Source organism: Chrysemys picta, chromosome 6 (assembly GCF_011386835.1).
Source record: "Chrysemys picta bellii isolate R12L10 chromosome 6, ASM1138683v2, whole genome shotgun sequence".
NCBI classification, from domain to species: Eukaryota; Metazoa; Chordata; order Testudines; family Emydidae; genus Chrysemys; species Chrysemys picta.
The window spans coordinates 55,316,327-55,343,866 of NC_088796.1; the positions used below are offsets into that span (position 1 = coordinate 55,316,327).

The 27,540-nt window shown below is 43.6% G+C and overlaps 1 protein-coding gene across 7 annotated transcripts in view; it reads right to left on the bottom strand.

Annotated features, from left to right (window-relative positions):
• Positions 1–27,540, bottom strand: part of TMEM161B (transmembrane protein 161B) — an 89,195-nt gene that overhangs the window by 35,303 nt on the left and 26,352 nt on the right. For 5 of the 7 annotated variants that reach the window (XM_065599149.1, XM_005288147.5, XM_065599148.1 and 2 more), the window contains 3 exons: positions 16,600–16,683; positions 13,229–13,326; positions 11,335–11,491 (listed from right to left, as the gene is read on the bottom strand). In XM_065599149.1, coding sequence (XP_065455221.1) covers positions 11,335–11,491; positions 13,229–13,326; positions 16,600–16,683 — 339 coding nt within the window. The other 2 variants (XM_024104512.3, XM_065599150.1) reach the window with 2 other exon arrangements.

A 27,540-nucleotide genomic window follows, 5' to 3' on the forward strand; every position in this document is an offset into this window, starting at 1 on the left:
TCGAATGTCGACGCTTTCACCATTAGTGTGGACGCACAAAGTCGAATTACTGTCCTTAGTGTGGACACACACGTTCGACTTTGCAATATCGATTACAAAAATTCGATGTAAGTAAAATCGAACTATTCTCGTAGTGTAGACAAGGCCTAAGATGCCACAAGTACTCCTGTTCTTTTTACTGTCCCAATAGATGCTATTGCTGAAAGATCATTTCCCCAATTTTCTCCCTCTCTTGTGCCACTGCCCCAGCCCATTGCTAGGGATTCAGTTTTAAGTTTGTAGGATCTGTAAGTATGTTGACTCTAAATTGCTACCTCTAAATTGTCAGCAAGTACCTAGCCTTGGGTTTTTCTTTTTCTTTTTTTTTTTTTACAAGGCAGTATGAACAGCAGTCTTCAGAATCATGAAATTCATCACTCTACAAGTAACAGATTATCCTAACCTACAACCAGTTGTATGCCAAGATTTGAAAACAATACAGTAACAAAAACATACTACTCAAAACATATTGAGTTTTGACAGAGATAAAAATGTTACTGCTTACAATGAATCCTGCATCCTCTCAAACATATTAAATGCTAGTGTGATACGGGCCAGGTGGTACAGCAGGCCTTCTGACTGCTGCCGCCAAGTCTGTCATTGAATCTTCCTCAGTCTATCTGGAGATTAAAAGCTTCATTTTTCTGTTCGGCTAAGAGGCAATAAAAGATCTTCCTGTACTGCAACTCTTAATATCGGTTGCCAACTGTGTGATAACTTACTGGGGATGTTTGTCATACTTTAAACTCTTGAAATGTATTGTTCATTCAAGACTAAGTTCCTGTTGAGAAACCAAAAATACACATGGAATGGTTTTCTGTTCAGAACTTTATACTATATATCTATTCCACCAATATATAAAAAGTTACTATTTGCTTGTTGCACTGAATCACAACTCCTATAACAAATAACAGGAAAGCTTTCAGATCAGTCATCACCTCCAATTTCCATAGGATTCTGTTGGCATCTTTCATCCATAGTAAAATATAACATCAAAACAGGGAAAAAAGCATCTGTTATTAAAACAAAATAAGCTGTTCTGGAATTAACCCCTTATTGGCCATGTTGCCTTTTGCTGATTTTATGCACTTCAGAATATCAATTTTGTGGGCATATTTATAAAACCTGACAACTTAACTCTTTGGGCCAGAGTTATTTGAACAATTGATGGTGTGCTCCCTGGTCATGGGGCCATTCTGTGCTTGCACTGGCCCCTCATGTAAACTGGAATGGAACTATACTATATCCTGGCTGCCAGAGGCCCCCCCATGGGCCCTGTTGGCAAGCAGGGATCACTGCTGCAATCTGGCCACGCACCCTCCAGATGCAGAAAGCAGTGGTGGTGCTGATGTGGGAACCTACAGCCCCACCCCACTTAGTGAATACAGTTATTAAATGAAGCAGCAACACCCAGTTCTAGGTGCCCAGTATGGTTTACTCATTATTTCTTCTTGCCACAAAACATCAGACAACACCCAATACATACATTTGTGGGATTTTTTTAAAAATTACTATTCATTTTAACAAAACCAGAATTTAGAATCAATCAAGAACTTGAAAATTCATTCAAAAGAAGAAGTTTGGCTAACTGTAAAAGTTTAGATATTTGCTATTATTGGGATTACAGAATTTAACAACTTCAATTTCATTTGTGGAGCGTTAGTCTAAGACGGAAGGCCACAGAGTCAGGGTTTTCATGTAAAAATTAGAGCTGTTTTTTCTTCTACATTATTAATTTCACTAGCCTCATTCTGCAAATTGCACTCTAATGAAGAGGATCTTATAAATAGATTTTCATAAATGCAGACACAGAAAAGTACTGATGCAAACAATCATTTTTCCTCCTCTAATGGGTTTTTTCCCCTTCTCTTAACCCATAGTAGCAGTCAATGCAGACCACCTGCTGTAAGTGCTAATTCATTTTGTCTTACAGTGCAAACTTTCAAACTCGTGGAACCAAGAAAATATGAGGTCTTAAAAATCCTTTCTGGGGCAAGATGTGTTATTACTTTAATTCACTAATGCTATTTTTGGCAACGAAGTCCCACATATAAATACGCTAATTACAAGAGAAGAAACCTAAATGTCCACTAAAATTTGACTTTATCTATACAAGTATTTTTGTAGAAATCTTAGCTATTTATCTATGTGAATAAATCTTTTCACTTGGTCAGTAGTTGGTATTTACATGTAACAATGTCCATATGGGGAAGTGGAGGGAGAAGTGGGAGACCAGTGAGCTCTGGAAGTTAACCTATACCTGTTGTATACATTACAATATACTCTAATTTGATTTAATATAGCAGCAGGAAGGTCCAACAGCTAACAATTTGGGGTATGAACAGGTGGTTAACTAAGTTATTCTATCCATTCATGGTGAACCTCAGAGAGCTCTAAGGTCTCTCACACACACTAATTTATGTAAGGTTGCATGCTTCTATTACAAAGCCTTGCTCCTGGGGGACTACACATGCACAGAATTTATGTCCCCGCAGATTTCTTTGCTTCCTTGCAGAAAAATGACTGACGGGGAAGCAAAGGGAAGCGACAAAAGTAGTCATTCAACCTTCCCCAGCAGTATGTTTTGCCCTGGCAGCCGGCAGAGAGATATATCACTGTAGGGCCGGGTGCGGGACTGGTGGCTCCTACTCTGCGCTGGGCTCAGCAGCTAGTCCTGGCTGGGCTGGGGAGGACAGGACTTCCTCTTCCCCTGCACGGCATCCGGGACTGGGTCGGACCTACCTCCAGATTTCTCCCCCCGCTGCAGGAAGCTCTGCAAACTCTCCCCATCGCTCCTCAGCTGAAGGGGGAGGGATCTCTGTACAGGGAGCAGCTCCCCCATTCGCCCAACCCCGGTGCATCCAGACCCGCTCATTCCCAGACCCTCCCACAGAGCTTCATATCCCCCGCACTCAGAACCCCCACATTCCCCCTGCACCTGGACCACCCTGCTGAGCCACGCAGATCCCAACCTCATCGAGCCCCAGCTTGCTGCACCTGAGATAAGGGATACATTAAACAAACACAAACACAAAAAAAGAGAGTTAAGACCACAGTTCTCAACCTGCGACCTGCAGGCCGCCTACGGCCCAATCAGCACATAGCTGCGGGCCATGTGACATCCTCATAGCCGCCCAGGTAGTATATATGTATTGAGGATGCTGCCCACATGACACCAGGAAGCTGCATATGCGACCCACAAAAGTAAATAGGTTGAGAAACACTGAGTTAAGGTAAAAACTGTTTCTGATCCCACACCATCCATTCACTGTCCATCCAAAATTAAGAGACAGCCTTACTCTTGAACACTACGTCTTCAGCAGTGACAGTGAGCCCTCACTAAAATATGTCTACCCGATATATGTACAATCATATATGATATATACACCGCTCTCCAAATCCATCCTAGTTAGAGGCAAGATGCTGGTGTTGCTTTCTTGTCTTAGAATTCATTTGCACACCAAACACCTACACAAAACTCAACCCACCTTCTCAACATATTTCAGAGTGGTAGCCGTGTTAGTCTGTATCAGCAAAAACAATGAGGAGTCCCTGTGGCACCTTAGGCCTGGTCTACACTGGGGGGAGGGGAGAAATGGACCTAAGATACGCAACTTCAGCTACAAGGCTAGTGTAGCTGAAGTTGACATATCTTCGGTGGACTTACCTCATGTCCTCACTGCGCGGGGTCGACTGCCGTTGCTCTCCCGTCGACTCCGCTTCCGCCTCTTGCTACAGGAATCGACGGCAGAGCGAACTATCGCGTCTACACTAGAGACGCGATAAAACTATCCCTGATAGATCGATCACTACCCGCAGATCCAGCGGGTAGTGTAGAAGTACCATTAGAGACTAACAAATTTATTTGGGCATAAACTTTCATGGGCTAAAACCCACTCCATGCATCTGATGAAGTGGGTTTTATCCCATGAAAGCTTATGCCCAAATACATTTGTTAGTCTCTAAGGTGCCACAAGGACTCCTCGTTTTTTCTTTTCAACATAGTTCCCTTATCAGTGATTCTCAAACTTATGTGAATTGGCCCCACTTCTCTGTGTCTGTCGTCATTTACATCCCTACAAGTACATATGCTGCTACCCAGCTCCGAAGGCAGCACCACACCAGCAGCATCACAGAAGTAAGGGTGGCAATGTGAAAAGTGATATTAGTCACTTAGTGCCCCATTGGCACCCTTACTTCTGTGCTGCTGCTGCCACCCCACGGCTGACAGCCAGAGCCCCACCACCTCCAGGTGAGGGATTGGGGAAGGGGGAGCCTCCCAGTGGGAGTATGGGGGTGGGGCGGAGGAGGAAGAAGAGAGCCTAAGTGAGAGCTGCCTCCTGGTGAGGGATTGGGGAGGTTGATGGAGGAAGGAAAGCCTGAGCCGCCGGGCTATGGCCGTCCCCTTTATCCTCACCTTCCAGGTGTTTACGGCCCTTCTGCATGAGCCCTAGCCACCCAAGGCTGAGACACGGAGCTCTTTAAAATTAAAATAAAATAAAATAAAAAAGCAGCACACAGCTCACACCTCCCTTGGGACGCCCACCCTATAGTTTGTGAACTGCTGCCTTACATCATATAAACCAGTTACCTTTACTATCTCCAGGGGTCAGGTTTCCTGTAGCTACAGACATTAATACTTGTAATACCCTTGTGCACTAGATATTTACCATGCTACATAAACTACAGTGGCCATATTTCTATGTCTGCAAGCTGCTGCAGATTTCTTAAGGTGTATATACAAGCTACCAGAATAGATGGGATTTAACATGCTTCTATATATCAAGATGGATGGATAAACTGCTGGACATATTGGCTTAAGAGGGACACTTGAAAATACTTTGCACACATAGGCATGCCATACATGATGGAATACATGTTCAATGGTAGGTCAAAGGTAAAATACCACCCCAAGTAACCTTAATGTTGTTTCTATTATTTCCAATATTTAAACTGTTTCCCCCGATCCCATACAGGATTTGCTTTTGTTTTAAAAAAGTTTTACCTTAACTTAGAACTTCATGACTTTTTTCTTCTCTTAGACTACAACATTAAACATTTTCTAATCTTAAGTGAGATACTACCTGAAACCAAAAATCAAAATCCATGTTATAAGAAACTGATGAATACGCAAGACCATGCACAAAGTGTTAACGTGTGCAACTATCTAATGCTGAACAACTCTATCTGCTCACATTTTGTTAAATCCAGAGTATAGCTTTATGTATGTTGGATGAATATCTACTTCAATGCTATCCTATCTGGTCTTACTCCTTCAGAGTTTGTGGATGTTTACTTTATAGCCAATACACAACCACTAAAAAGAAGTGAGCAAATGATAATTTAGGACCATCTATAAAATTATTACAGAAAGCAATCAGCAATTTTACATTTTTTCTATCCACTAGTCCAAATAAAAAGACTTTTCCAGATTCTCTTTCTGAAAGCAAACTGAAGATAAGCAGAGCCATGCACATGCGAAGATCTTTTAAAAAGGAAGAGAATAGGTAGAGTACTGTATATAGTCTACTCCTCAACTGTAATGGTTGACTGTAGATGTATAATTTTTTACAGTGCACACAGGAGCTCCATTTAATGGACTCCAGTCATATGCGGTTTTCTACATTACATTAGAATGTGTAGAGACTTCTTATTGCACTAAAAATATTCATGGAACATAATTTTCTTATTAATCAAAACAACATTTCCTTAAAGAGTGTATTGCAGTATGTTAAGATGATATGATCACATGTAGATGTATGGTATAAAAAAACTAGATAAGGGGGAAAGTATAGCTAAACTAAAAAAATTTCAATACCATACCCACTACAAACCAAACCCCGTAGAGTCAGCAGTTTTGTTTTACAATTTACAATCTTCCTAAAGCACAGCTTGCTTGTATATAACAATGTGGCTTATAAGCAGAATATTATCACCTTAGGAATCTGATATAAGACGACAACCATATATTAAATATTTTAAAACTTCATCTTCGTCTTGGAGTTTCATGCAACTGTGGTATAATTATTTCCACCACATATTCTCTTTTGAAAGCTTATCACAATATTTTAAAACAACATCTCACGTGATCAGAGAGGGAATAGAATTTGGCTTTCTTGCCTGGTTAGGTTACTTTTTTTTTTTTAAATAGTTGAGCAGCATGGCACTGAGTTATTGCTGGCAACAATATCTCCCAGTGTGATGAGGGTGCTTTTTCACTGGGTCTGGATATCTGATCAGGAAAAAGCGAGAGCATTAGGATGGGTCGTATTTCCCTAAATTTTGATGTAGGGTCAAGTGGGATTCAGCGTGACAATGTAATGGGGAGGATAGTAAAAGAATTATGAGGATGACTTTATCCTGGCCAGAGACTTTTTTTTTTTTAAATGTGGATTTCATCAGGAATTAGACTCATAGCTTTAAGAAGGCTTTCAACAGGGTGGGTTTCTGGGTCAATCGGGGGGTGAGATATTATTTGGTGAACTCTGTTCAGGGTCCAGCACAGGATGGTGATCACTTTCAATAGCCTTTTTACTCTGCCTCAGAGGTGTTTAAGTGTCCCTAAACCTCTAACTAGCAGAAGCTGGGATTGGACAGCAAGGGATGGATCACTCAAAATTGCTCTTTTCTGTTCATTCCCTCTGAAGCAATTGGCACTGGCTGCTGTCAGAGACAGGACAGTGGTTTAGATGGACCATTGGTCTGACCCAGAATGGCCGTTCTTATATGCTGGTGTCCAGCAGCATTCCTTCAGTGACCACCGTAGACAACCCAAGAGGGTGGCAATTCTGTCAGATGCTGAGAGCTACGGAAGTTTGTAGAAATGGAACTTAATTACAAGGCCTTTAAATCCTTGGTCCCTTTGTTTGTGAGTAAAGGAAAACAAGGTAGGAGAAGATTTAAATCTCCTAGAAATCTAGATTGAAATATCTAATCTTAGTGCCATTTGTTTTGCTTTTTATTACTTGGGCGGATATAATGAAAGATAAACACTGCATTCAATAATATGAAACAAAGAATGCTAAGTTAGTGGCTAAGCATTGAAAAAACATAGTATTTTAAGAAGAACACAGAGCCTTTCATGTATAACAAACTCGGCTAGATGACAAACGCTGGCCAATTCTGACACAGCTAGCTTCTGCTGGCTAGTCAGTGCATCATGATCTGAAGGTGGATAGTTGAGGAGGTTGTGCAGCTCTGCTTTTCACATCCCACCTAAAAATCTAGGGATTCTACTACTCTAGAGCTAGAGCTGATAGACATACTATTTAGTATGAGAGCTGAGGTAAGTTTATGTTGGACTAATGGTGTAGTCCAACTATCCTAGCACTGCAAATTCCCTGAGAGGATGAAGTTCTTCACTACTTCAGCAAGGGAGCCTCTAGATGCTCAGTGACTAATGATATAGGTGGGTCTTCCGAGTTGGCTGAGGATTTTATATCCATCGCTGTGACAATGGGATTGGTTTAGGTGGCTCACCCTTAGGCTCAAGTAGGGATCTGATTTTTTGTTGTTTTTGTTGTTGTTGTTAAGATTAGCCATTGAAGGGCTAGATATTACAGCTATTCCATAGAGCAAATGAGATTGGGGTTCACTGCTCTTGTCAGGGCAAGTGATCCATTTTGGTGGTCCACCCCGACAGACTAATAGCGGTCTCCATTCTATTGGAAATGACAATCTCTCCCAACGCAAGGGAATTTCATGATACTTTTCTGGTAACACCTTTGGACCACTTATCTGCATCCGTGGATGGGAAGGGGCAAATGGCCAGCATTCTCTGGAAGCCAGTGGGGGAAGTATTGAGTCCTTTACTAGTGGACATGCTCATTCCCTTTTTGGGAAGCACATGTGCAGTTTATACTTTAAAAAAATTAACATTATCTTCCCAGTCACGTATAATCTTCTTGCTTAAGTTTGTAGAAGATGCGTCAACTCACAGTATCTTGATTCCTTGGACTTTGACTTGTGTCAATCTTGATTTGGGTATGGCACAGAGTATGATCAGAAGGACCAATGATCTCCTCTGGGAAGTGGATAAAGACCAGGTGTCCATGCTGATATTAGATTTATCATCACCTTCAATTCCACTAACCCTGAAGTTATCAAATCACTTGCAGATCTTCATGGGACTGGAAGGTGCTGCCTGTTACTGGTTTCACTCTTTCCTCTTAAAGAGAACCCAGAGGGTAATAGCTCTTTTGCCTCATGAGCTTTAATGTACAGGTCCTGGAAAGTATCAGAGGGGTAGCCGTGTGAGTCTGGATCTGTAAAAGCAGCAAAGAGTCCTGTGGCACCTTATAGACTAACAGACGTATTGGAGCATGAGCTTTCGTGGGTGAATACCCACTTTGTCAATGCATCCGATGAAGTGGGTATTCACTCACGAAAGCTCATGCTCCAATACGTCTGTTAGTCTATAAGGTGCCACAGGACTCTTTCCTGCTTTTACAGGTTCTGGAAAGTTTCTTCTACGCCACACCTCTTGTTCAGTGTTTGAGGTCTTTTAGGAAGCCTACTGAGGAAATTTGGGCCAAGGCGCTCAATATGCTGATGATGCCAGCTCTTCATTTCCATCTCATCCAATCTGGAGTGCAATTAGAGCACCTCTTTCAGTGCTTGGATGAGTCTGAGGCTCAATCCAAATAAAACTGAGAAACGTTGGGGTAAATATCCAGCAGCTACAGTAATAGTTGTGTGCACCTTTGAGACTGAAAATATGCATGTCCATCATTTGTTTCCCATAAATGCAACTTGGGGGTTTTGTTGGCTTTACACTTGTTCATGGATGGAATGGAAGCTGCAACCAGGTCTATGTTTTACCACCTGCATCTGAACAGAAAGTTGCAACCACTTATCTCAAATGCCATCATAATCCACACCTCTGTCACCTATGACTTCTCCAATATACATACATAGGCTACTCCTTAAAACTATATGGAAAAATGAAGCTAGTCCAGAATGCAGCCACCCACATGTTAAGGGGTGTATCTTTGCCCAAGCACCTGAAACTTTTTTTACACTAACTACATTGGCTTCCAGATACAGTTTAAGGTGTTGATTTTGACCTATAAGGCCCTAAATGGGGAAGGCAGGAGGGGATAGGCAGACCACACAATACTTCCACAATTATGGTCAACAGAAAAGTATGAGCTGGTGCTCCCTTTGAAAGAAGGGGAGCTTGTGACAGGACATTCTATGTGAAAGCTCAAGTTTTGAAATCCACTCTCCCCTTCAACTTACAATAGCTCACATATAACAAGCCTTAGGGGGGTGCTGTAAAACCTGTGTTTTTGGTTGAGGTACTGAGAAGGATGAGGTCTATGGAGCAAAGAGGTCCATGAAGAGTTAGGGACATGATTAGTTGTGTTACCTTCGCTGGAGAAGGGTTGGGTTACATGTGTAGTGATGTTATTTTTTCTCTATTTTCTATCACGGATTACTAAAAAAAAAAAAAAAAAACCACTCAGGGCACCTACAGCCTGGGATAGGTATCTTCTGTATACTTTAAACTGTATCATTAATATAAATAACAGTTATATTAAGATTTACATCCAAATCATTTATAAAATCAAACAAAGTAAAGACTTAATATCCTAGCTACAGCATCATTTAAGTTGCATGATGACTAGACACTACTTTCCAGTTACTTTCTAGTAAGACGGCACCATGCCTTGAACAGTGTGAAAGCCAGTGTCTTTGAAGTGGACTGCTGTCACTTTCCATTCTTTCATAATGTGATTTAACCACCTGCCCAAAGGTCATTATTCTTCCTCACCTCTGCTCTCCCAGTTGAGGTAAGGTATATACAACTAGTTTCCCCTCTTCTTCCTTCCCTAAAAAAACAGGGAACTGGTTTCATATTTCTAGAGCACATGTTGCCAAGAAACAAGCAAGGTAATTTTGCCTATTTTAAAACCTGCATAAATATGCATTAGACCTAAATTGGATAAGTCAAATATTGATATTTTAGGGTACAACAAAATGAGATTACATCACCTTTACATTAATTGAATCCCTGCTTTTCAAGTACCATGCTAACAAAACAAATTCCTCCAAGGATGACAATCCGACTAGTAACTGACTGCATACATTTTCTGGATCTCATCTGCTTTTCAGGCTATATTGGGTACCTTATCAGTACAATCAAGGCATACATTATATTAACAGATATAGATGAGCAGAACATATACAGAAAAGAAAAGAAAATTAATGGAGATACAGATGCAAAGGTTGTGCCAGCTCATTAACAGGGCTCCAAAGTTTTACTTGACACCTACTAGCTGGCACGGATACAAAGGATGGGTCACAACAGGAACTCCCGTGGAGTATCCATCTGGTATTAATCCTACCATAGCAGCTTTCAATATCTGGCTAGTAGATATTGGAACAGCAAGGAAGTCATTCAGTCTGCCGCCTAACTCACCTCTGGCTCTGCTCCCTTCACAATCAGGCTCTCATGCAAGCAAGGTGCTTCATCACCTCCCATCTCAGTCAACTGTTTCCTCTCCATTCCCTAAAAGTAAAAACCTGGTCATTTCTCACTAACTATTGCAACTACCTACCTCATGCATTCCTGTCTCTTACATCCACCTGCTCCAGCATATCCAAACAGTTAGCTGCCTCTCTAGCTGTTCTGATGTTATATGCCGCTGCATAGTTTTCACTATACTTCTACATTATGTTCAATTCTTTATCTTTGAGGTTCTGTACAATACCACCCCCACTTCTCTTCTCTCATCTGTCTACACCCCTTCTCATTTCCTAAGCCATTACCTCTCAAATGACTCCGTGTCTCCTCCTATTCTCATCATTACATTCTCCTTCAAATCTGCCTCCAGCAACAATTAGTAGACTTGTTTATATGGCAGCTGGACATATTGTTCTGTACTGTACTTTACTGCTCATATTAAAGATTTTTGCTGCTACCTTTTAAACATTTTTGTATCTTTTCTTCTTGATTGTATAGTTCAGCAAAACAAAGTTAGTTCAGAAATACTACAACATTGTGATGAGGCTGATATTGCAGGCTTACAAATCAGCATTAACATTTCCCTTTTATAGAAAAAAAATGAAGTAAAATTCACGCACTCAGGAACACAATCTGGTATTAAGACTAAAACTATTGAATGCAGAATGCATAGCTAGACAGATAATGTCACTGACATCCAGGATCCTTTTCCAAATGTTAATTCTGCAATAAACAATCCACTATTCCCCTGTAATTTGCAGATGGTGATACAAGTTATCATTTGAAAAATAATAAATACAATGTTTTAGGAACACAGCAAAGGATACATGGCAAAAGCCAAAACAAGCAGACACCAGACAATGCTGATATTCATTTCCTGTGAGGGCTTCATCAAACTGTAGTAGGCTTCAGTTACCAAGTACACCACTGTAGCTGCAACTGTGAAATCCACCAACCACTGATATTCAGGAAAATAATGCAATGCTGAAAAATAAAGGTTTTCAGGAACCAAAAGCATAAGTGAAATTTTTTCAGGCAAGCAATGACAAAATGAAAGAGGAACCACATGATTAAAAGAAAATATATTTAAAGTCTTTACAACTGCTGCTTCTTGATGTCCAGGCAAATCTAAGATATTCAAGTAGCAGCAGCAGCAAAACAGTGCTTTTGCTCTTTGGTACTTGGTAATTTATCCAGGCCTTTTTCACTTCTGGACCAGATTATTGTAACACAAAGTACACAGGGTTAACACATGAATTCCATTCAAAGACCTCATCTAATGCAGAAAGTTCAAATATTATGAAGTATTATTTAGTATTCAGGTTTTATGCACTGCTTGGTGATGCTTTTTGAAAGGAGAGTCCTGCACTTAAATTCCAAAATATGAGATGACTTGCAATTTATTTCCAGCTGCAATGCAAGACAAAGTGCCAAATAGTTTGAGTTCTATCTACATTAAATTTTGTCATCTGAGTGCTTAACCTGTAATGTATGCTTAACATTTTGTGTGGAATTGCCCCCCCCCCCCCCCCCCCCCGCTTCTAAAAATCCAAAGATTTTTCTTCTTCAGGATTTTGATGGTCTCTGTTGGCTAGAAACCACTGGTATGCCATGCCTCCTGCATATTAGGTGGTTTGCACGGAGAAAACTTCTCTCCTGTCAACTTTAGCAACTGCATCAAAGTGAAGCTCCTAATTCTAAAATGTAAGAAATGCACACTAAACCTTCCCAACCTTTTCACACCTTACAACTTCAGAGACTAAGTCAAAGGCTTCTGGCAAAGCACTTGTTTTAATTTAACTGTAATCAAAACAACTAAATTGGTTGTTGTTATTTCAATGCATTATAACTTAATCCTTTTTTTAAATGATACAGTCTAAGGTCTGCTAATCATCTTTTTCTAGCAGAGCTTTGCTTTGCTGTCAGGAAGGCTCTTTAGAGTAATAGTCATCTTATTTTGTACTTATTGACATTTGTAAATTCTTTCCTTGCTCACAAGCTAGTTTCAAACATTGTGTCTTTCTGTTTTTGATTAAACATTTTAATCATTGTAATGGCCAACTTAAGCTCTGTGGGGGTTCTCCTTCTCAACACAACATATCCCTATTAATAATAGCTATGTGTCATGGTCCTGTTATTTTACGGACACAACCTCCATCCCAGGAACTTAAGTTATTTGCATCTGCTTGTTTCTCTAGCATCTCCTTGTGGTTTCTAAATATTTTACTTTAGGATGTCAGATATCTATCGGAGATGTTTAGGTTTCCCCATCACCACAGTGCCCATGTACTTCTAGTGTTTTTATCTGTAAAGAAAGTTTATTTTCCACATCCACCAATCATCTCATCTTCCTACACTAGCATACGACCATATATTGTCACGTTTTCAAGTACACGGTGTATGATCTGATCCTTTCCAGTGTCCTCTTACATTGCTAGAGATGTCTGTTGTAGCAATATATATCTGCTATGCTGGATTTCTCTCATCCATTCTTCTCTTTAATGCAGATATTAAGATATCAAGCAAAGAACAAGAGAAGAGTTTTGCTTCTTGCTTTTCAGCTAATTTCCTTCTTTGTAAGGAGTTGTGTTTTTACTCTCATTAGCCATAAAAATATTCCAGTATATATCACAAATAATATGTACTTGATGGAAAAGAACATATTGTAATCACAGAATATATTTGGGATAACATTCAACCAATTACAAAAATTTATCTTACCTAAAGTGTCCACTTCAGTAACTGACTTTGTTTCCAGATGAAGATCAATATCCTTAGGAATGGTTAGGGGTTTATTTTCAATATGACCGTTATATTTTCTGTAAAAGCCATGCACACAACTAATCAAAAATCTATTCACTAGTATAACATTACCTTGATTTCCATAGTAAGCTCTTTAAAAGTTGTTACATGCTGAATATTTTTCATATTTGCAGTTTTTATATATAAAAATGTAATTTGAGTTAAATTCTACACACATCAAGATAATAACTGAGACGAATGTATTTATTAGCTTTACCATGTCAAAGTTTGAAATACTGTTGATTGTACTTGTGCGTCTAAATTACCAAGGAATGTCAATCTGAGGCTTTGAAGCTGAGACTCAGGCATCTCAGCTGGAGACTGACAGAAAGCAATGTTAAACTCACGCGGAGAGAATACCACTTGTCATCAGCTGAAGTTTGTAAGTTGCTGAGAAATATTTACTGGAATTAATTATCAGTTATCCAGCTTTGAAGATAACTGGTGTTGTTGGAAGAGAGGGTGGATCAGCAGCACAGGACATAATGAGGGGCTCTAGCTCATTAAGAGGAAACATTTTGTTTCAACAGTCTGTATGTATTTTGTTCAGATATTAATAAACACTGACTGGGACCATAGCTCTCTGCAATCTTGAAGCCTGAGAGGGTATGTCTACACTGCAAACAAAACCTTGCAGCAGCAAATCTCAGAGCCCAGGTCTACAGCGCTAAAAACAGCAGTGTAGATGTTCCTGCTCAAGCTGGAGTTCAGGCTGGCCCTCCGAGCCTCAGTGGGAATGTCTGCCCTGCTATTTTTAGCGCCATAACACAAGCTTGAGTCTATAGACCCAGGCTCTGAGACTCGCTGCCCTGGGTTTTATTTTTTCCCCGCAACGTAGACATACCCCTCCCTTACAGTACCACAGCCTGTTATGCTGCAATAGTTGGCAAGTACAATCCAGCTCAGGGATCTCAAACTCACGGCCCACGGGCCATCTACGGCCTACGAACCTCCTCAATGTGGCCCGCGGGGCTCCAGCAGTTTTGGGGCCGGGTCTCTCCCTTGGCCCTACCTGCTGCCACCGGGCGCTTCCCCACCCCCAGGCGATTTACAATGGCCCGGGGTCCCAGCAGCACAGCGGAGCTGAGCAGTGTCTCCCTGCTCGCTCCACGTGTCTGCCAGCCCCTCCCTGCAGCCCCAGATGGGGCTGTGCCTCCACGTGCTGCCCCCACCCTGAGTGCCCCTGCAGCCAATGGGAAGCTGCAGGGGGGAGTGCCCCAGCCCGCCCCGCCTTGGAACCCCAGGTAAGCGCTGCACCCCCCCCCGACCCCCTCTCAGAGCCTGCACCCTGTCCCCACACACCCCCCAGCCCCCAAACTCCCTCCCAGAGCCCACACCCCTTCCCTCCCTCCCAGAGCCCGCACCCACTCCCCATCCCACACACCCCCTCCTGCCCCCAAACTCCCTCCCCCTTCCTCCTGCACCCCCACCACCTGCCCCAGCCCAGAGCCTGCACCCAGCACCCAAACTCCCTCCCAGAGCCCAACCTCTCATCCCTTCTTCACCCAAACTCTCTCCCAGAGCCCGAACGCCAAACCTCCTCCCCCGCCCCCCAAGCTCCCTCCCAGAGCCTTAGGCAGGTGGATGGTGGAGTTTTTTTGGGTGGCAGAGTTTTGGAGGGTGGGTTCTGGGCGGCATGAGTGATATTATTGGCCCTCTGGGAGGATTGGAGGACTGGAACTGGCCCTAAGGTAAACTGAGTTTGAGACCCCTGATCCAGCTGATCAGATGATGTAGATCCCTGCCACACCAGTTCTCCTGTTAACCACCAAATAAAAACAAGTTTAAGACATTTCTCTACTCCTCTAAACAACTGTTCTACACCCAGAGTCATACATGCAGCCACATTTATTGGTTATATATTCATATGTTCTGATGAATATTATAAGGTTGGTGTGACTTTCATAAGTTATACAGTATATTAATTTTATTAGTGTGGAAATAAGATAGGCACAGTGTCAAATTTCAAATGGTGACCGCAAGATGTTTTTTCCATGTTTCAAAAAAGTTGTGTGACCAGGTGAATTATATTACTGATTGCTACTAAATTTAGTAGCAATTTTTATATAGAAAAAAAAACTGAAGCTTGTACATATGCACATAATGGTGTATTATATTTCCTGTCAGAGCTGAAATTGCATGACGACTTCTAAATGAGAGAAATATGCAGGCTGTAGATGGTAAAAGGTACTTCAGGTTGAGAAATACTACTAATGATTGGACAGGAGATGGGTATTGCGTGACTTAGCTGCTTCTTGTCTTGCTTTTTATGGTTTGCATTGGTGGGATATACAGTTCAGCAATATTAACTCAAACCTTGAAAGTTTTGGTGTAGGAATTTTATAGATTACTAGTAAGTCTGTATCAATGATTGATCGGTATTCATATGAATACCTATCAATATTGATATATTACTAGTTTATACATTTAGTTATTTTTGCTCTAATTTGTTATAACAAAATGAGAGAAAGACTTATTGATGACAGAAGTTTAAACATTAGAGCTGTAAAAGTTGAAGGAAACATTGCATAAATTGTTAATCTTTATTTTCAAACTTCTGCGCGAACAACAGATTTTCAAGTTGAATGTCAACACAAGTCAGAAGGTTAAGCTAAGCAATAATACAGAAAGACAGCTTTGACATCTGGTGAATAGACCACAGATGTAGTTTGTGAATGATTACAAGACACACCTCTAACTTGATATAACCCTGTCCTCAGGAGCCAAAAAAATCTTACCGCGTTATAGGTGAAACCGCGTTATATCGAACTTGCTTTGATCCGCCGGAGTGCGCAGCCCCGCCCCCGGAGCACTGCTTTACCGCGTTATATCCGAATTCGTGTTATATCAGGGTAGAGGTATAATAGCTCTCGTAACAAAACGAGTTTCCTTTTAATTACTAGAGAATATCTCAATCTCCAAATTCAGTACACAGTTGCAGCAAACAAAGTAAACAGGACGTTGAAATGCAACAAGAAATTTGAGACTGATACTATGAGGAAAAGCTGTGTTGATAGAATTCCTTTTAAAAAATAATTCACATTTGAGCTTTTTTTAAACTAAAGACTGAACCAAACACTTTCAAAGTTCATTAAAAATAAATTTCAAGTAGGTTAAAAATAGAAGTAGAGGGCAAATGGCAGCACATCTTGCACTCAAGCAATGCCCTACACATTATATTACAAAATTATAGCCTGGCATGGAATAGAATGTCTTGGCAAAATCAGGTGGCAAATAAGTCATTGCACGCAGTATGTTAAGTGCTTAAGATTATTAAATAAAACATTTACCTATCTTTTTTGCTTTTCCCCCTTTGTTGCTTCCCTGCAAGAATTCGTAATTCTTCTTCAGTGGGATGTTGATACCATCGTAAACTAAAACAGAAATTTTAAGTTAAAACACAAAACAAAGAAGAGCAATTAAACTCTCATATTTAAGAGAGAGTTACAAGTTACAGATTAAAGCATCTGCTTCTTGCTGCTTTTCAAGGAAATATTTTACCTCTGTGTTGGGGAGAGGGGGAGTGGCAGGAAACTGAACCCTGAAACAGTTAGGGCTAAACCTTCATTTCTTTTTGAGGGGAACAGAAAAAACTTTCCAAACAAACACAAGTACTTAAGTTGCTCAGATCCTAAGTTAGTAAGAGAATGCATTGACAGTCTTAAATTTTACAAGAAAAGCTCCCTTACACATTAAAACACTGAACTGGTTTAAATTGAAATTACAAATACAGCAATCAAGGCCTCATCTAAATGGAGGAAATAAGAATAACTATGACAGTCATTACTCTGGAATAACTCCCCTATGTGGACACTATTTTGAAATGAGTAATTATTCCAGAATGAAGTCACTTTTACTCCAGACTAAATTGTCCACATGTGGGAGTTGCGCTGGAACAGCTATTGCAGGAAGTATGGAGAAGATGGAGCTGGCCAAATCCTTATGTGGCCCTATCTTCTACGCCAGATAGGATGTAACTGCCTAGAGCTCTGGGTCCTTCAGTTCCAAAAACAAGAAAGTTTACACAAGAGTTCCTTCTCAGTCAGGTGGTGGTCTGATACATCAGCCACATTTTCATTCTGAAATGTTGAGGCTGGGGGGGGGGGGGGGGGGTAGGACAGCTTAAGTATTAAAGAAAACACCACAATGGGAAACTGTATCTGCACTTACCTTAAAGTTTCTTTTCTTAAAGTAATAAGATCCACAGATCTGGTACTTCAGACTGATTGTAATTAGGGCCAGAATCAGATCAGTTGGTCAGTGACAGCAAGGGAATGGGAAGGGGATGTCAATTTCCATCTTTATTCCGGATGATGCAATTTGTCTACAGGGCAGACCAGTTCTGTGGACCTCATTACTTGAAAGAAAGAAAGAAAAAAAAAAATGGACAAACAATTTTTCCTATTCTTTATTGTGCTCAGGTCCACAGATCCATTACAATGGGATTTTCATAGCTATGTGCCTCCAGGGTGGGAAGCAGAAGCATTCTTTAAATATGGACATCTAAAACAAAGTATATTATATATATTCCATCTTTCCTGGGGCACTACAGCACTGACTTCTGCCCAAAAAAAAAAAAAAAAAAAAAAGGCCAAGGTTAAAATAACCAACATATAAAATATGGGTGAATGTATATATCAATGCTCATGCAGATGCCTGGCAAATCTCAATACAAGAAACATGACTTCTCTTCCCTAAGACTGTCAGTGCTCCTCAGGACTGGACTTTGCTGCTTGACAGAAGGAAGAATATTTCTTGGATTTACTTTGGGAATGAATACTATGACAATTAATTGCAGTGTTGTTTCCAGGATATTAGAGAAATGAGGTGGGTAAGGAAATATCTTTTATTGGACCAATCTCTGTTGATGAAAGAGAAGTTTTCACGCTACACAGAACTCTTCTTCAGGTCTGTGAAAGGTACTCATTCTGTCAGGTAAATTCAAGATGGAACAGACTATTTAGCATAAGGAGTTAAAATGCTGTAAAAGACCATTCAAGATGAAATGGGCAGTTAACATTCATGCAATCATAGGAAAAAGGAGGGTTAGTAGGTTCTAGATTGTTGTATTGAGCCATAAATCCAGTGAGGCTATTGAGTCCATGATTTTTGGTATCTAGCAGTTAATTTATGTTCCCAGACTCATCTTTTGAAGGTGGGTTGTACAGGTTTCCTTTGAGGATGAAGACTGAGAAGTCAGATACAGAGTGATCATTTTGTGAAAAGTATTCACCCACGGGTGATGAGGTTTTTTGGTCTTATTTTTCTGTAAGAGTTAATTCAAGAGTGTAGTGATTGTCTGGTTTCACCCAGATATTTGTTATTGGGGCATTTAGTGCACTGGATGACATACACCCACAAACTCAAAGCGGCACCAGACTGTGTCATAACAAATTCAAAAGCTGCACACACATCTCCACTGTGACAGTTATCAATACCCCCCAAGAACCATGGGTCCTACACATGCCTATCACATATGTTGCCCTTGGAATTCCATATGGGACTTTTATAACAGTAATTAACTAAAAGCTGAAAAAATCAATTCCTGTTCAAATATTAAATTAGATCTACAAGTATACTATTTATGTACACAGTTAAGCTTAACTATCTTTTAGTCAGAATGTTTTTCCTGATATTAACCTAAAGCACACTTGCTGCAAGCTAAGCCAATTACTTCTTGTCCTGCCCTTGGTAGACATGGTGAACAACTGACCACCATTCTCTTTATGATGACCTTTTACATATTTCAAGACTTATGTCCTGTCCCCACCTCAGTCTTCTTCTCTAGACTAAATATAACCAACTTTTTTCAACCTTTCCTCATATATCAGGTTCTCTAAACCTCTATTTTTGTTGCTCTTCTCTGGACTCTCCAATTTTTCCACATCTTTCTTATGGTTTGGTACCAAATACTGGATGGACACACACAGACATACACACACCATCTAAGGCCTCCCAGCATTCAGGAGAGAGGAATGATTATCTCCCAGTTAATATACCGCAGGAATGACATTTGCTTTATTCACAACGGCACCATATTGACGACTCATTCTCTTCGTGATCCACTATAAATGCCCGGATCCTTTTCTGCAGTACTACTGCCTACCCAGCTATTCCCCATTTTGTACTTGTGCATCTGATTTTTCCTTCCTAAGTGTACTACTTTTCACTTGTTATCACTGAATTTCATCACGTTCCTTTCAGACCAACTCTCCAACTTATTAAGATCATTTTGTATTCTAATCCTGTCCTCCAAAGTGCTTGTAACCCATCCCAGCTTCATGCCATCCACAAATTTAATAAGTGTATTCTCCACTCTGCACTTGAAGTCATTAATGAAAATACTGAATAGTACCAGACCAACGGCACTTTTCTGTGGGACCCCCACTTAAAGTGTCCTCCCAGTTTGAAATGAATCACTGATAACTATTCTGTGAGAATGATTTTTCAGCAGTTGTACACCCATCTTATAGCAATTTCATCTAGATCACATTTCCCTAGTTTGCTTATGGAATGTCATGTGCGACTGCATCAAAAGCCTTACTAAAATCAACATCTATCATATCTATAGCTTCCCCCTTATCCAGTAGTCCAGTAACCCTGTCAAAGAAGGAAACTAGGTTGGTTTGGCATGATTTGTTCTTGACAAATCCATGTGGTCTATTAATTATCACCCAATTATCCTCTTGGTACTTACAAATTGATTGTTTAATAATTTGCTCTGGTATCCTTATGGGTATCAGGTTGACTGGTCTATAATTTCCCAGGTCCTCCTCTTTCCCTCTCTTTAAAGATAGGTACTATGTTTGCCCTTCTCCAATCCTCTGGGACCTCACCCATCTTTCATGAGCTCTTAAAAATCATCGCTAATGGTTCTTAGATTGCTTATTGTCCTTAAGTACTCTAGGGTGAATTTCATCAAGTGCTGCTGTCCTGAATACATTAATTTATTGAAATATTCTTTAACCTGTTCTTTCCCTAATTTGACCTATGTTCTTTCCCCTTGGTTAATATTAATTGTGTTAAGCATCTGGTCACAGTTAACCTTTTCAGTGAAGACTGACTCAAAATAGGCATTTAACACTTCAACCTTCTTTGCATCATCCGTTATTAGTCTCTTTCCCCATTAACTAATGTACCTAGACCATCCTTTGCCTTTCCCTTACCTCTAATGTATTTATAGAGCATCTTCTTACTTCTTATTCACATCCCTTACTAGTTGAACTCTTTGTGCCTTAGCCTTTCTGATTTTGTCATGCTATAACTATTCTTTTATTCTCATCCTTGCCAATTTGTCCTTGTTGACACTTTTTGATTTTCTGGTCATGAAAGAGCTACAGCTATATTGGTCTCTTAATGTTCTTCCTGTCTTTTCTTTGCATTGGTATAGTTTGCTATTGTGCCTTTAATATTGTCTCTCAGAAATTGTCATCTCTCCCTTTCTCCTTAGATTTCCTTACTGTGGGACCCATGTCAAAGTCTGCTTTTCTGAAGTCCGTTGTCCTTATTCTGCTGCTCTCACTCCTTCCTTTACTTAGAACCATGAACTATCATTTTGACATCACTTTCACCCAAGTAGCCTTCCACCCTCAGATTCTCAACCAATTCCTCCCCATTAGTCAGAAACATTTTATTTAAGAAGGTGGAAAAAACAACAGGAGGTCAAAGCTGACCTCCTGTTATTTTTTCCACCTTCTTAAATAAAATGTTGTCCCAAACACATTCCAACTACTTGTTGGACAGTGTGTTTTGCACATTACTTTCCACCTGATATATGTGTAGTTAAAGATCTCTCATTACTACCAGGTCTTGTGTTTAGGACACTTATTTTGTTCTAGAAATTCCCCACCCATCTCCTCCTGCGTTCGTATTTTGTTTTTTAAGGGAACACAGGAAAGGGAAGAAAAGAATGCCATTTGAAAGTCTCAAAACTCAAAACACTCAGCACACACCTGTTAGAGATAAATGGTACTGGCAATTCCTTTTTCAAGTAAAGATGAAAGAGTTCATTAATTATTTTTAGAGCACTCAAATCTGTGCTGCTCTGGTGCTTAATATGCTGCAGATAACACCCAGCAGTAAAAGACCTTGCACAGACAAAAATTTAGCAGTTCCATTCAAATTTAGATTATCTACCTGCAAATTACCATCATTCCCCTCTCTTCCTTGAAACCCAACAGCTCCCAATATGCATACAAGCTAAACAGGCCATTCTCAAATATCAATATATAAATATGTACACTTTGGGACTTTGTTATTTTTCAAGGACAGGGGTTGGCACCATCTTATGCTCAAATAACTGCTACCCTAATCAATTCCCACAACTCCACCTTGTAACTGGATGGGAGTGGGGTTTTTTGTTTTTTTTAAAAGGGGAGGTAACCCTAAACTGCAGAAGAAAATGGTAGTGGAAAATCATGTAGAAATACTGGTAAGATGTTTGGAGAACGTACACATAATCCAAATGTACTTCTTCAGAAATCATTGAAAAAGTGATGATTTGGGACTTCACTAATAACTTGGAAAGTTATTGTTAAAATCTGGAAAATGCCCTCTATGAGAAACAGTACAGCATTTCCTAATGATGTAGAGTTTCTTTGGAAGAATAAACCAACTACAGTTTTCTAAAATTTAAGATAAAGATTTACATTCACAATAGCTGGTGTTTTTAGTTATTATGGAAACAATCATACTGGGAATGCTCCCTTTGCAACCCATTATGTCTGTTTGATCTATTGTTGTGAGGGAGCAGTATATTGAAATTTACACAATTCTTACCATATGAAGTAGTAAGAAAATATAATTTTTGGTAAATTTCTAAATACTGCTTATATGAAAGGCAAAGCAAGAGTGGAAAAACGGTTACCTACCTTCTTGTAACTGTTGTTCTTCGAGATGTGTTGTTCATGTCCATTCCACATTAGGTGTGCGTGCGTTGCGTGCACAAGCATTGGAAACTTTTCCCTTAGTGGTACCCGTCGGGCCGACGGGGCCCCTGCCTGAGCGGCGCCACTGCGCCGTGCATATATACCCCCACTGGCCCAACCCCCTCCAGTTCCTTCTTGCTGGCAACTCTGACAGAGGGGTAGGAGGGCGGGTGGTGGAATGGACGTGAACAACACATCTCAAAGAACAACAGTTAGGAAAAGGTAGGTAACCGTTTTTTCTTCTTCGAGTGCTTGTTCACGTCCATTCCACATTAGGTGAATCACAAGCTTACCTTCGGAGGAGGGTAGGAGTCACGGAGCAATTGATCGGAGGATCGCCACGCCAACCGCCGCGTCCTCTCGGGCCTGCTGGTTGACCGTGTAGTGGGGTAGTGGGTTGTAAAGGTATGCACCGACAACCAGGTGGCTGCCCTGCAGATCTCCTGGACTGGGATCTGTGCCAGGAAAGCCGCTGAAGCTGCTTGCGCCCTGGTCGAGTGGGCCGTGACCGGCGGGGCCGGAACACCTGTGAGGTCATAACACACCCGAATGCAGTCTGTAATCCAGGAGGAGATTCGCTGTGCCGACACCGGGAGGCCTCTCATCCTTTCCACCGCAGCCACGAACAGCTGCGTCGATTTACGAAAGGGTGAGTGCCCTCAGCTCAGATACCCTTCTGGCCAAGGTAATGGCCACCAGGAATGCCACCTTCCAGGAAAGGCGGAGGAGGGAGCAGGTAACAAGGGTCCCGAACGGGGGCCCCCCATGAGCTTAGAAAGGACTAAGTAGAGATTCCATGGGGAAAGTGGGGGGCGTGAGTAAGGGAACACCCTCTCCAGTCCTTTAAGGAACCGCCCCACCATTGGGTGGGAGAACACCGAGCCCCCTGAAAACACCGGGTGGAAGGCAGAGATGGCCGCCAGATGTACCCTGATCGAGGACGGGGCCAACCCCTGCTGCTTGAGGTGCAGTAGGTACTCTAGAATGGTGGGCACCGGAGCCTGGTGTGGCTGGACCTGTTGGGGCCACAACAGCACGAGAACCTTTTCCACTTGGCCAGATAAGTCGCCCTGGTAGAGGGCTTCCTACTACCAAGTAGAACCTGCTGCACAGGGAGCGAGCACTGGCTCTCCAAAGCGTTCAGCCACAGAGCTTCCATGCCGTCAGATGCAGTGATTGCCGGTCGGGGTGGAGGAGCCTCATCCTGCGTGATGAGGTCCCGGTGTAGGGGCAGGGTTACCGGGGCTTCCACCGACAGCTCCAAGAGCTTAGTGAACCAGTGCTGGTGGAGCCAGGCCAGGGCGATGAGGATGACCACCGCCCCATCCCTGCACACCTTGAGCAGGACCTTGTGCACCAGAGGAAGCGGGAGAAAGGTGTATTTTAATTCCCCTCCCCACAGGATCGCGAACACGTCCGCTATTGAGCCCGGCTACAGCCCTGGAATGAGCAGAACTGCGTGCACTGGGCATTGCCCCTGGCGGCAAACAGGTCTACCCAGAGAAACCCCCACTTGTGGAAGAGCGAATACATAACGTCTGCTCTGAGCGTCCACTCATGCATGCGGTACGACCTGCTGCGGTGGTCCACTAGTTTGTTCCGCACCCCCGGTAGATGTAACGCCTCAAGGTGAATGGCGTGGGCTATGCAGAAGTTCCAGAGGAGGAGAACCTCGTGGCAGAGCAGCGAGGAGCGGGCTCCGCCCTGCTTGTTTACGTAAAACATAGCAGTTGTGTTGTCCATCAGAACTGTCACGCTGTGACCACTCAAAGCGGCATGAAAGGCCTGGCAGGTTAAACGAACCGCCCTGAGCTCCTTCACATTGATATGGAGCGACCGCTCCTCTCCCGACCAAAGCCCTGAGGTCTCCTAGGTGAGCACCCCATCCGAGGTCTGACGCATCCGTCACAAGCACCAGATCCGGCTGTTGTGCAACAAAGGGGATGCTGTCGCAAACCACGGTCTGGGACAGCCACTGCTGTAGGGAGTCCAATACTTCCCCCTTGGGGCCGTCACTACAAGTCCAGGGGGTTCCTGCCTGGGCGGTATACACGGGGAAGCCAAGCCTGCAGTGTCCTGAGTTTCAGTCTGGCATACTTGACCACATGTGTGCATGCTGCCATGTGGCCCAGCAGCCTCAGGCAGTATCTGGCAGTTGTAGTGGGAAACTGGCACAGGGAGTTCACTGCTTGCTGGATGGCCAGGAATTGTGATACTGGGAGGCTCACCTTTGCCTGTACCGCATCTAGGACTGCCCCTATGAATTCCACTCTGCGTTGGAATGAGGGTGGACTTGGGGACGTTGACCAGGAGCCCCAGCGTGTGGAATAGTCTCAGGGCCACTTGCACGTGGGACCAAACCTCCTCTTCGGACCGGCCCGCCAGGAGCCGGTCGTCAAGGTACGGGTAAACTCAAACCCTCGCCTCCGTAAGAAGGCCACCACCACCGCCATGCATTTTGTGAACACCCGTGGGGCCGTAGCTAGGCCAAACGGGAGAACCGTGAACTGGTAACGTTCTTGGTTCACAGTGAAGCGCAGGAATCGGCGATGTGCCGAGTGGATAGCGATATGAAAGTACGCGTCCTTCATGTCGAGGGCAGCGTACCAGTCCCCCAGATCCAGGGAAAGGATGATGGTGCCCAGAGAGACCAGGCGGAACCGGGCCTTGACCAGGAACTTATTGAGCCCGGGCAGGTCCAGAATGGGACGAAAGCCTCCTTTGGCCTTGGGAATGAGGAAGTAGCGGGAGTAGAACCCTTTTCCCCTTAGGTCGTTTGGTACCAACTGTACCACCCCCCGCCTCTAGGAGCGTGCGAACCTTCTTTTCCAGGAAATGCTCATGAGAAGGGTCCCTGAAGAGGGACAGGGAAGAGGGGTGGGAGGTAGGCAGGGAAGAGAACTGCAGCCTGTTCCATGCGTAACACCCAGCGGTCTGACGTAATACTGGACCACGCACGGGAGAAGCGGGACAGGCGGTCCAGGAAACAGAGGGATGGATCCGGTGATTGGTCTGGTACGCTGTCCTCAAGCACACCTTCAAAAGCCTGGTTTAGGGTCGGGCTGAGACTTAAGTTGGCCTTGGCTCCAGCCTGGACTATTGGAGCTATTGTTGTTATTATTGTGTCACCTCCTGTTATCTCCATTTCGCCTGCGGTAGGGCTCCTGCATAGGATGAGGTTGGTAGTGACACTGAGGAGGAGGCTGCGGCTTGAAGGGCCTTCTTTGGGTCGCCGGGGTGTGCATACCCAGCAACTTAAGTGTGGCCCTCGAGTCCTTGAGGCTATGCAGCTTTGCGTCCGTCTGGTCCGAAAAGAGCCCGGACCCTTCGAAGGGGAGGTCCTGGAGCGAGTTCTGGACCTCAGGCGGCAGACCTGACTCCTGTAGCCACGCCGAGCGTCGCATGACCACGCCAGACGCAATTGTCCTGGCCACCGCATACGCCGAATCCAAGGACGCCTGGAGAGAGGTCTTCGCTACGGCCTTGCCTTCATCCACCAGAGCCGTAAACTCCTGTGGGAACTCTGCAGGAGGCTGTCCTTAAACTTCCCCACTGCCGCCCAGGAGTTGAAGTTATGCCTGTTGAGGACGGCCTCTTGGTTAGCAATCCTCAACTGGAGGCCCCCTGAGGAATACACCTTCCTGCCAAACAGGTCCAAGCGCTTCGCTTCCTTGGCGTTAGGGGCTGGGGCCTGTTGTCCATGGCGCACTCTCTCGTTTACTGCCGAGACTACCAGGAACATGGGCTTGGGTGGCAAAAACAAAGTCGTACCCTTTTGACAGGGCAAAGTACTTGTGTTCCACACCTTTGGCTATTGGGGTGCTGGAGGCTGGAGTCTGCCATATAGTCTTATAGTTCGACTGTATGGACTTAATAAGCGGAAGCGCTATTCTGGATGGACCCTCTGGGCTCAGGATGTCCACCATGGGGTCCTGCTGCTCCACCGTCTCCTCGGCCAGTAACCCCAAGTTATGAGCAATCTTACGCAGTAGCTCTTGGTGGGCTCTGTGGTCTATTGGTGGAGGTCCTGATACCACTGTGCCTGCCACCGCTTCATCTGGTGATGACGAGGAGGTCAGCAGCTGCTCCGCTTCCTCCTGCTGGTCCCCTTAGTCCCCCTCCCCCGAAGAAGGGGCTTCCAGCTCAGGCCTGGACAGCTGACCCTGGGGCGGCACCGGACTCGGTGCTGGTTTCTCCGGTCTCTCGCTCGGCGGTGGCGCAGGCGGTCTGGACGCCGTAGCTTCCCGCACGGAGGAGCGTCGGTGCAGAGACTGGGACACCGAGTAGCTGGCCCTGGAGGGAGCCCCTTGCCGCTGGTGGTAGGCCCAGGGGGTCCAGAAGGGCCCGTGTCCCGGCAGTCCCTACTGGGGTTGCCAGCCAGCCAGGTGTTCTCTGCTGTCCAGTGCGGTGCCGTCAAGCTGTGCTGGCGGGAGGTCGATGAGCGGCTTCTTGCCGATCGGGAACAGGATCAGTACCGCTGCTCGTGGGACTGGTATTGGTGCTCCTGAGACCTGGACCGGTGACTTCCAGAAGCCTTCGGCGATGGTCAGCTCGCCTTCTCCTGGTGCCGGTTCTCTGGAGGGTGTCAGAGAGCGTCAGGTCCCTTGCACCAACCCCGTGTGCTGACTCACCTACGGTACTGAGGCTTCCCTCTGTGTCAGAGGGCTCCGGGCCCGATGGCTGCAGCACTGCCTCCCATCAACAACTGCTTCAAGCGAAAGTCTCTCTCTCTTTCTTTGTTGTAGGCTTAAATGCCTTGCAAATCTTACACCTTTCTGTTTTGTGTGCTTCCCCCAGGCAACATAGACAGGAGTTGTGGGGGTCACTAACCGGCATAGGATTGCGGCACATGGCACAAGCCTTAAACCAGTGGGCCTGTGTCATGCCCTGCGGCCCGGAGCGGATGCTGGAAGCCTCCAAGCACCTAAACTATCAAGTGCCCACAACAACAGAATGCTAACGAATGGAGAGCAGCTAAGTACTCTAAAGCTAAGGGATTGCTTCTCATACAAGAGCAAGAAGTTGTTCCAATTTTTCCATGGATGGTAAGAAGGAACTGGAGGAGGTTGGGCCAGCGGGGGTACATATGCATGGCGCAGTGGCGGTGCCCAGGCGGGGGACCCGCCGGCCCAACGGGTACCGCTATGGGGAAAGTTTCCGACGCTCGTGCACGCAGCACGCGCACACCTAATGTGGAATGGACGTGAACAAGCACTCGAAGAAGAATCATTAGGTACACAGCGTCATTGCAGAGAAAAGTTGATCACTGTGGGAGAGCAAGAACTAAGCTGTATTTTAATATTA